General features: G+C 45.0%; 2 protein-coding genes across 5 annotated transcripts in view; one reads left to right on the top strand and one right to left on the bottom strand.

Moving 5' to 3' along the window:
* LOC105286249 (probable beta-hexosaminidase fdl) overlaps nt 1-5479 on the bottom strand; it is a 33427-nt gene extending 27948 nt beyond the window's left edge. For 2 of the 3 annotated variants that reach the window (XM_011351066.3, XM_026974655.1), the window contains exon 1: nt 4940-5478. The gene's annotated coding sequence lies outside the window, so the exon portion shown is untranslated. Of the gene's footprint in view, nt 1-4939 lie in introns of all 3 variants that reach the window. The other variant, XM_011351067.3, reaches the window with a different exon arrangement.
* Nucleotides 5480-5685: 206 nt separating this feature from the next.
* On the top strand, nt 5686-10810 carry LOC105286252 (dyslexia-associated protein KIAA0319-like protein). Of its 2 annotated transcripts, XM_011351074.3 has the most exons (15): nt 5686-6037; nt 6213-6624; nt 6709-6878; nt 6952-7335; nt 7406-7631; nt 7727-8100; nt 8212-8323; nt 8401-8549; nt 8648-8838; nt 8942-9041; nt 9120-9440; nt 9548-9649; nt 9754-9972; nt 10050-10202; nt 10292-10810. In XM_011351074.3, the coding sequence occupies exons 2-14, from the start codon at nt 6218-6220 to the stop codon at nt 10199-10201; spliced, it is 2907 nt and encodes a 968-aa protein (XP_011349376.1). In that variant the 5' UTR covers nt 5686-6037; nt 6213-6217; the 3' UTR covers nt 10202; nt 10292-10810. The 2 variants fall into 2 exon arrangements, with proteins under 2 accessions (XP_011349376.1, XP_026830455.1); XM_026974654.1 differs by lacking the exon at nt 5686-6037 and having other exon boundaries at nt 6218-6624; nt 9754-9939.
* Nucleotides 10811-10842: the final 32 nt, after the last annotated feature.

The raw sequence follows: 10842 nt of genomic DNA, 5'->3' as shown, positions 1-10842 counted from the left end.
AATTGACAGATGTTACCAAAATATCATCTACTTATAGTCGAGTGCGAAAGTTTTTCAAAACGCTATAACTTTAAGTTACAAACGAAATGCTACCATTTCGTGTATTAAAAACTTTATTTATTAAAACTCAGATGTCAAGCTCATACAGGTGACAAATTTTCCATCACCTGTACTTTGCTGACATTCGGAATCACAATGTTACAAGTTTTTTGGTTTTGATAGCAATCATCCTGCGATCTTTGCAACTGAGAGAGAGAAAGAAAGAGATAGAAAAGAGGGGGGGGGGTGAGAGAGACGGCGAAGTGAAACTGAAAATAATTTCCAGCCGCGGGTAGATTGCGGTAGAATCCGAGATTCCCGTATCGAATTTGTATGGAAATTCCCAATTGCTGACGATTCCGTACGTACATATGTTGTCGGCGGTGCGTATCGGTTCCGGACCGGATATGCCGTAATTAGATTAGATTCACGCAGAATAATCCGTGTTTACATTTCCCGACGCAACGTATAACGTAGGAACCGTGTATGGCCCGTTATCAATTTAGCTAGTCGCACGACAGTGCGCACGTTCCGCGGATAAGCTGGTATTTATTGCGTGCAATCCTCTTTTAGAGCGGGTAATGCCATTGTGATACAGCTAGTCGCAACAAGCTAGACGTGTTACGTAATGCGATAACGGTGTGCACCAATAATCCGAAATGCATCGTAAAAGTTGTGCGTGAGAGAGAAGAGAGAGTATTGCGTGTATACACGTAAAAAAGCCTTACTCGTTAATAATTGGATTAACAATTAGTAATGTGAATTAGATTAAAACTTGCCCCGGCCAATGCATATTAATGCGGGTCTTAATTTTGGGGAGCTCGTCGCGGCATCGGATATCGGAGCAGAGATGCGAGAAGTTCCTCCGTATATATCTCCCTCGCGGATTTAATTATCCCAGCGAAGAGTTTGGATTTCTTCGCGTGCCCGCGGATTTAATTATCGCTCGTAAAACTGGCGCAGAGCCAGGAGGAAAAATGGTCGATGAAGATCCTCGATGAACGCGAACGTTACGCGATTAGGAACGGACGGACGCAGCTTCGCGCTCCGGCCGATCTGCCTTCTTGATTCCTCATTAGGTTTCAATCGGCCATCAGATATATCGATATCGCTCGATGCACCCGTATGTACGTACGCATGCATTATTCAAGGATCGTTCGGTGATTGCCCCGGCCGAAGTGGAATAACTCGTTTCGTCCGGCGATAATGGACGTGCATGTTGACCCGCAGCGAGCTTTATCCGCGCCGGTTATTCGGAAAGACGACGGAATCGCGATTAAATGATCATCGGCGAACGGAATGGCAGGCGGTTGCTGTACTACAGGGTGCATGGGGTCGTAAGCAACTGCTCGTAACGCAATTTGTTTCATCGCCCTCAATTAAAGCGACCTTCGCTTTCAGTCTTGCGTCTAGACCGAGACCGAAGATGATGACCGTGATCGACCTACGCGAAAATATAATATCCGGGCGAAATTTGCACCGAAACGGTAAACGCGGTGAATTAAAATCTCAATCGCTAAAATAATTACTTGTGAAGTAATTACTTTGCGGGGTGGTCGTGGCTGGAATTTTGGTTTGACATTTGTAATTGTTGCGCGGAACGACCCGGCTTGGCGAAAATGCGGTTAAAATGTACGAGCATGTAGAACAAATATTCGTTTATTATTTCTTTCCAGCGTGTAACAGTTAAGTGATGTTTTTAATACCACTTTACCGTATACCGTAAAGTTGGGTAAAAGTTACTGCGATGTTAAAATTAATAGCTACTGTGCAGCAAATAGCGATAGCTATACCGAAGCAAACGCGAGTAAGTCGAGAAAGCGTTGGGCAGTATGTTTAATATTTTAATAATATCCGATATCATTTTATAACAATTGATATATAATAATAATTTAAAATCATTACTGCGGATTCATGCGAGATTTTTATATTTTTCATCGTAAGAACAATTCTCTCGCCAATAATAATGAATAATATATCATACTATACTGATGTCTGTCAGATCACTTTTTATGGAATAGTATCTATATGTATCAGTATTCATTACCAGTTGAGTTGTTTCAATAATAGTCGGCACATGCTACTGTAAACGATATATGTTATTAGAGATATGCGTTATCAGAAGGTATGCAAACACACATGTATGCATTTTATCATCCGCCAGTGATGTTGAACCATAATGATACGATGCGACCAATTATATACGCAATACAATCCTGAGACAGAAAAGAGAGAGAGGATGCAACGATTCCTGAGTGTCTTTAAGAAATACATCATTTTTATGACACCAGCAGCCAATGGGACTCTAATGGAACGCCAATTGGCGCCGAGGACCTATCAGCATTCATTACCACTGAATTGTTCATAGAAAAATTTAGGAGAAACGCAAAGACAACTAAATGCCAATTTAACAATTTTAACTTTAAAAGCCGTTGCAGAGATATCACGCACAAGGAACATCAGACGCATGCACAGGTTCCGCTCAATGAGCAATAGATAATAATGCGATAAAAAATATAATCGCGATACTAATATAGACGGATAGTTAGTTGGAAATTATTACGTCGAGCCGCAATCACGTTACGCAGCGACGTGTTGCGTAACGCGATTACGGCATCTCCGGAGGTGCGACTTGTCGTCCATGTCCACGTGTGTCCAAACAATCGCGGATTAACCCGATTATTAACCGCAATAAACGCGCTTGCAAGTTTGCGATAGATCGGTGAGGTACCGCTTGAAAGTCTTCCGTCGCATTCCCGACGCGGTTCGCTTAATAGGATATTTTCGGCTGGAACGGCTTCTTCTAGGCTCAACGTGTGCTTCAGCATGTTCCTCCGCATTCGCGAGCAGCGCACGAGAATCTTATTTATTTATTGCAAAATAAAGAACCACCGTTGCATCATGTGTATAATAAAATACTTTTGCTTTAGCAACTCATTATCATCCGGCCGACCGAAAAATCCGCGCCAATTTTTTTTTAAGGAAATTTAGTTAGAAAAATTTAGTAATTCTGGATATTGAGTTGAAAAGTTTGATTTGACTTTAAATTCTTCGAATCAATTTACGTGTAATATTGATAACGTCTATATAGATAATGGTCTAATCATAGACAACGATAGTGATTACTTGGTCGACGAATAATTCGCTTCCACTGAATGCAATAAGATACAATTTGACACAAAAATCGAACCGAACTTTTTCACCGACCCCAGTACAAAGTTTTGCGTTGCCGGAAGTTCCGCGGTGGATTTTCTTAGCAAATTCAAGCGCAAAACTTTGTAGTAAGAATTAATTTTTTTAAATTCAAAAACAAAGTTTTTTGCACCTGAATTTCGCTTAAACAATCGGCACGGACTTTCTGGTCGACGCAATATTCATAATTTCAGCAGACACTCGTTGTTCTCCGGCGAAATGACGAGCAAATATCGCCCGTGAATCGGTGGTTCAACCTTAATCGGATGATTGTATTACTGATGACGCATCCAATTAACATATTCTGAACGGCTCGTGTAACTCTGCACGTTTTCCAGCGTCTATCTTTTTTCCCCGGCATGTTTCTCAGCGCAAACACCGCGTTAAGGCATCGATTATCTTATCGTTCGATCGAGTATCTACGTGCCTGACGAGTCTAAAACGCTTGTATCACATGATACAGTACAAAACCGCTCGCGCCGATTAGATCGTCCGAGGCAACTCGACTTTAATAAATAACAAATTGCAACTGCAACTTTAAAATCCGAGCTCGCTTCGCTGAAATTCAGCTCAACGAGCAAACAGAGTCTGTCTTTTTATCGTGTCTTTAATCCTCGCCGATAAGATCGGCGCCGAATGAAGGCCAAGTGCGTGTACTGTCTACTAAACTGCGAAAAACTGTATGAAACCGTCACAAACTCGTGCGGCATAAGCATAAAGCCGATAAAACAGATAAATCAAAATCGCATCTAACAAGAATCAATCACGGAGGTCGATCGACGAGGCGATTCAAAGCTTTATCGCTCGAAATCGAGATCTGGAGCGATAGAACGTTGAAACGCTCGCGGCAACCTCTCCGCGTGCGTTCCGCGATTTTTAATCGTTACGTCTCGCCAATCATTACGGTTCACGGTACCTCAGATCGGATTTATTTGCGAGCGTGCACGTATGCGTTTCCGGCGAGCGGCGCACGCGATGCATTGCAAGGCAAACGAGTCGAGTGGGTGTAACGATCGCGCGAAGGGCGAGATCGAGATCGGAGGCTTTCCTCACGGCTGACGATTCCGCGCGCGATTATCGACCAGCAGATTTCGGACGTTACGCGCGACCGGATCCTCCGGAAGTTTGCGGCAGGCGTGGCGCAAGCGGAGCTCTCCGTTTGCGAACCGTCTTCCGATTCCCGGTGTCGTACGCTCGGCTGAGCAACACGAACGATTGGAATCTGCATTTTTTTCTTCGATTAAGTCACGCCTCGACTTTTGCGCGCGGTTAGTCATCGCGCTGAAGATATTAAGATGCTTAATATTAAGACGTTTCGGCTGGCGAAGTATCATCCCCGCTAAATAATTATTTCTCCACGATCGATTTACGTGACACGATTTCAAAATCATGATTTTTAAATCACGCGACGCGTCTCGAGTATTTCGGAAACGAGCAGCGAGATGGTAGATATCGACAATCGAGTTAATTCATGGAATTTCGTTCCCTCTCACGCGATCCGGAGCCGGCTCCAACCGCGACGCGGAACACGCTTCTCGGAGCGAAGATGACCACTCAGCATCCACCGGGGGATGATGCTGCGAGGCAGGCGGTTTCCGCGAGAGAGAAAGAGAGAACGCGCGCCAGAGATCAAGCCGAGCCAAGCAAGTACAATAGAAACGAGCCAAGCCGCCGAGCTCGATCGCTCGGCGATTGTCCCCTCACTCACCTAACCTCCCAGCGTGAGATCGTCGATCCTGCGGCCGGGATGCGCGACGTGCCTCGTTTCCGCAGCCCGCACGGAGATGAGAGACGACGATGACGCGCGTCCTCGCACGCGCGCGATGCACGTAGGGAGCACGCACGAGTTACGCGACGGCGGTGGCATCAATGGGCAGTAGGAGAGACGCGTGAGTAACGGTACGTCTTACAAGCCATGACGGGAGAGAGAGAGGAGCGCGAAACGTCGAGGGGAGGGGAAGCAGGCGGGATGGAAAGGGAGAAAGAGAGCGAGAAGACGCACCGGGAGAGAAAGGATGCAGGGCGCGCGCGTACGCAACCGCGTCGATCCGAGAGGACGCCGCGCCGCTTCAGACGCGGACCGTGTTGTCCGTGTCGCGTTCGCGTCAACTTTGTCTGCCGGGAACGCGCGCGAGATGAGCCAGACAGAGACGGAGAAAGGAGCCGTACCTTTCGTCCGTGCGACGCGACACGCATCCACCCCCCGCAACAGCCGCCTGAGCACTGCGCGCGCGTGTGCGTGTGCAGCCGCGCCGCTGCGATAGGTCTAACGGCATCTCACGGTGAGTGGCGGAAACTACACGTCCTCCAGAGACCGACATTACCGACTTTCTTAAAAAGCTTACCATTGATGGCATTTTTTTAGTGTCAGTCGGTAAAATAGCGTTTGTTTGCGTTAATACCGGGTGTCAGTAGAATACGAGTGCATACGTCGGACGTTGACGGCTTCTGATCATCTGTGCGGTTGCGTCAGTTACGTGTCGCGTTGGTTGTTCCACGGTTCATTATCGTCGGTGTTATGCACGATCGTTATTCCGGCAACGCGGCTGCGGTGACAGGAAATATGATAATTACCCGTATGGTCTAGACCGCCGTTTGATAATACCATGCTGCTAATGTATGATAAGCGCGCACGTCTGCAGACCGCTTTAAAGTAAGACCTCGCTGAGCTAGTAATCGTCGACGGATCGCGGGGAGACGCCGAAAGTGACACATGTGTCATTGTAGAATAACCTAACGACAGCTTTCTGCTCGGCCTCTACGCGGACGGGCGTTCGTACTTATTTCCGCTGGCAACGAGAATCAGGTGTGCATAATTTATTAAAAGTTCTCGTTTATTGCTGACTTCGCTCCTTCGATCGTTTACGATCCCTCTCTCGTGTAAATCTATAACGATTTCTATATCTGTTGACTTTGCTACGTCTTCTTTTATAAAACAATCATTTTCACTCATTGTCAGTAAGAGAAATCTCCCTGTACAGGTAACATGATTGGGATATATCACCTGGGCTTGTACTTATTATTATTCGAAAGCTGCATCGGTATTTACGCCAGATGGGACATGCAACTGCTGTGCGCGGATTTGTTTCCGCGGGTGTTCATAAGTTACCTGCCCCGTGGAAACTTGACCAGCGGAACTTACACCTTGCAGCCTCACTTGTCCAACATACAGGACTGCGTGATGGCCTGTTGCAAAAAGCCCCTGTGCAACGTAGCGTTCATGCACAACAACACATGTTATCACATAGAATGCGATAACTCCATGATGTGTTTGCCGTTATACAGGCCAGAGCTGGCGAACGACAATCCACCAAGCATGGTACTGGTTAAGCCTGTGGAGAGCAACAAAATGTGGAGCGACCTGTTGGACCAAGTCAGTGACGATGCTGTCGGGTAAGTCTTAGAATTGAATGGATGAACATTCTATTTGAAACAGAGGATAACAATAAATTCTTTAACAGCAAAATGTATTTCTAGCACTTTGAGTACCGATGGCGCTGAGCAGGAGCAAGTATTGTTCAACGAAGGGAGCAAGATCAGTTGTATAGATCAAACGGGTTGTCTGGATAATGAGATCTGCGTAAAACACGGCGACGGTGACGACGGGATCTGCCAGTGTTCGCTGGGCTTTAAGCGCAACATCGCTGGTGCGTGTTATTAATCGATGATTAATAACCGATATCAAGTGAATCGTATTTCTCAATCGACCTGTGTCTCCAGGCATTTGTATAATGGACGAAATAGAGGTCGCCGAACTCGGTGTAACGCCGCAGGCGAAGGCTCAGACTATGAAGGATGCCAGCGGATCAATTAAACCAACCATGAAACAATTGCTGGTCTCGGCGGTCTCCAAGGAAGTGAGACTGCCAGAAAACGAAGTCACGCTGTCCGCGTACACCGTTCCCGCTGAGCGAGGCAATGAGCATTACAATTACGCTTGGAGCCTGCTCAGTCAACCGGAGGGACACACCGGAACGATGACGGATCAGAATCGCGTCACCGTTAAGCTGAGTAACTTATCGGAAGGCTTATACACGTTCAAGGTAGCTGTAAGCAGCCCGAATGCTTACGGAGAGGCTTACGCCAACGTTAGCGTTCTACCTCGTGAGTGTTGGAATTTTTCCCTATTTATTTTGAAAGTAACGTCGATCGCTACGCGAATTTTGTATTCCAGCGAAACGTATCAATCAAGCGCCGATTGCGATAATCTCTCCTGCCTCGCAAATTGTGAAGCTACCGAATACGGGTGCAGTCTTGGACGGCTCGAACAGTAAGGACGACGATCGCGTCATCTCTTATCACTGGGAGCTGCAGCAAGGCCCGATTGGATATCAGCCCAACCTTGTTGATACACCCACGCTCCAATTAGATAATCTTATTGCCGGCAATTACACATTCAAGTTGGTACATTACGTTGTTAACCGCGAATAATTATTTGCCGACTCGAGAAATTTCTTTTAAAAATATCAATAAGCAAAAATCGATACTCTTCCAGATTAACGGTCGAAGATTCGGATCACATCACGAATTCGACGAGCGCCAATATAACTGTCCTAAAGGTGATCGATTATCCTCCGAGCGCGAACGCGGGGCAGGATATCATCATTTATCTGCCGCAAAATACACTGACGCTCAACGGCAATCTGAGCACCGACGATCGTGGGATAGCGAGCTGGGAGTGGACGAAGAGCCCGTCCGATCAGAATAAAGCGGTGGACATGCAAAACACGCGGACACCTTACTTGCAATTATCGAATCTGGAGGAGGGGATGTACACGTTCGTGCTTAAAGTAACGGACGACTCCGAGCAATCCTCCACGGCGGAAGTGCACGTTTTCGTGAAACCTCCAACGAATAAACCACCGAAGGGTAGGCAGTGCTAGCTCCTAAAATAAATTTATCAAATTTGGTTTCGGGGATGGAAACTGTGCGATTATTTTATACAACAGTTATAATTTCAATTGATTAATTGCGTTGTAGCCGATGCAGGCGACGATGTAAGCATAGCGTTGCCGGTAACGCGTGCTGTTCTAAACGGTACAAGAAGCAAGGATGACATAAAAATCGTCTTGTTCCACTGGGAGCAAGTAAGGTACGATACGTCTGATGATATTGATATATTTTATATATTTATACTTAAACTTATCATATTAAACGTTTGCATTACAGCGGGCCTAACAAGGCCGAGTTCGCCGCAGCGAACGAGTCGGCAACGAACATCACAAAATTGACCAAGGGTGATTATGTATTCAAGCTGACTGTTGTTGATGATAACGGGAACGCGGATTCAGACACGGTCAATGTGAAGGTAACACAAAGTATGTACTCATCACAGTATTGTATTGTAATCCTACGTAATCCATCTGTAATCCTTGCACGTTGCAATGTGTACGTTACAAGAAATTTTATTCTTCAGATAAGAACGCGCCTCCGAAAGCGAATGCCGGTGGCGATCAAATTGTCACTGCACCAATCAGTGCGCTGATCATCAATGGCTCACAGTCGAGCGATGATCTAAGGATAGGTCAATGGCTGTGGACGAGGGACCAAACTAGTCTCGCGATTGGTACTATAGTCCAGGACACCGATAAATCGCCGGTGTTAATGGTAAAATTCGATTTTATTAATATTCCGTGACGCATATCGATTGTTATCGATTCTTATCGTTGCTTATCACAAAAAGCATATGTATCGTTAAATTTTCTTGCAGTTAACAGACATAGTTCCCGGTCGTTATGTCTTTCGGCTAAAAGTAACGGATGATCAAGGTCTGAGCAGTGAGGATACCGTGTCAGTAATTGTGAAGCCCGGCAAGTACAAACATCATTTTTCTTACAACTCGTTGATAAATTAAAATAATAATTTTCCGTTTCCCTTTTCTGTCTTAGATCCGCAACTGTTGCATTTGGTGGAACTGACGCTGAATATTGGAGCTAGCATGCTGACAGTCTCGCAAAAGAATTCGTTGGTAGTGAAATTGCAGATGTTACTGCGAGACGAGGCTTCGATCGTCGTGCGCAATTTGAGGGCAGAGCCCCATACTGGAAAGGCCGTCTTAGTGTTCTACGTAGAAAAGAAGGGAGGGAAGACAACATTGCCGGGTCCAGAAGTGGTGAAAAGATTGAAAGAGAAGTTGCTGCAAGATTCGGGTCTTTTGCAGCTGTCGGTTGCTAATATCGATACCGCTGTATGCCAGAATAATTGCTCGGGTATAAAACTGACAAGATATATTATATTATATATATATATATATAAATTCCAGAATACATATGAATCCTGAAATTAAATTATATCTCTCTCTATTTCTTATATTTAGGTCACGGTGTGTGCGATCAAGAGACGAGGCAATGCATGTGCGAAGCATTTTGGATGCAGAACTTGATACAAAAGTATTTTGGTAATGGAGACTCCAATTGCGGTACGTTATTCCCCTTACAACAATATTTCGAACAATCTAAATCGATCTAAATCGATTATCGCGATTTACAAGAGTACATTTATGATTAAATTTCTTTTCTTCAGATTGGAGCATTCTGTATGTGATAATAGCTTTGCTATCGCTAGTCGTATGTTGGGTCGGGCTGATTTGGGGGCTTGTATGCTTATGCCAAAGGATATGCGCTGGCAGAAGACGTTCTCTTCGGCCTAAGAAGAAACCAGCGCGCTATTCTTTGCTGCAGCCAGACCCAGAAGATGACAGCAGCACGTGTATGCATTCCTTTCCCCTTAAGCGAAACGATAGTAACGATCAATATTCTGTTAATTTTACCATTATCGTCCTTCTTCGTTATTTAATCGTAACAATTCCCGAATTACAGTTTCCACTCACAATAAGATGGTACTGTCAGAGTCCGACACTGACTCCGACGACGTCTTGTTTGAGCATCGTAAGAGCAAAAACGGTAGTCACATAAGAAACGGTAAATCTCGAAACGGATTTATCAAGGTTGGCCCTCGGATAAAGGCATAAGGTAAAACAACTCGCAACTTGTGTCACGACGCATACAATTTGCCCGAAATATAAAAAGAGGGATTCACATTTTTCGGACGCATTTTTCAGGAACGCCGACGAGTCTGGTGCAATGATAGCGGCGCACAGTTGTGTAAGTTTCGCCAAACTTAAGATAACTAGTCATGAGGGTGAGTTGACTTGTGTACCTTACGAGACCGATACAATCGCCTCAGAGATCACTATTGATAACGATGTTTTAAGAAGATAGATGGACCCTAAGTATTGTTTATAGATGTAGGCGAGAGTAAAGTGACGCCGCGCTCAGCAGCGTCACGTTACTTAACTCGTCGCAAGTATTAATCTATTCTATTCTGTACTACTATTATTGTGATCGTGATTACGCCATCGACTGGTGACGCGACGATGTCGCATAATCGTTAAACCGTTTGAGAGCTTGTCTAAGTATTATTACGGCCTTAGAAGGTATTTAAATTGAACTCGATATATCGTAGTAAGCACTCTGTATGTATCTGTATGTCGTTTATATATGTACTGCTTACTCTTTAATATGTACATTATCAGTCTTATTTTTACACTATGTGGATACTGAATAAAATTTGCTATCCATACACGTGTTCTCTTACGCCATCACGTCGATC

The sequence above is a fragment of the Ooceraea biroi genome, chromosome 13, assembly GCF_003672135.1.
Source record: "Ooceraea biroi isolate clonal line C1 chromosome 13, Obir_v5.4, whole genome shotgun sequence".
Lineage (NCBI taxonomy): Eukaryota > Metazoa > Arthropoda > Insecta > Hymenoptera > Formicidae > Ooceraea > Ooceraea biroi.
This window is presented reverse-complemented; position numbering and strand designations above follow the sequence as displayed.

Coding starts and splice junctions, on each gene's coding strand:
- LOC105286252 (XM_011351074.3), top strand. CDS start 6,218: ATGATTGGGATATATCACCTGGGCTTGTACTTATTATTATTCGAAAGC. Junction 7,336..7,405: donor CAACGTTAGCGTTCTACCTC/GTGAGTGTTGGA, acceptor TTTGTATTCCAG/CGAAACGTATCAATCAAGCG. Junction 9,973..10,049: donor TCCCCTTAAGCGAAACGATA/GTAACGATCAAT, acceptor CCCGAATTACAG/TTTCCACTCACAATAAGATG.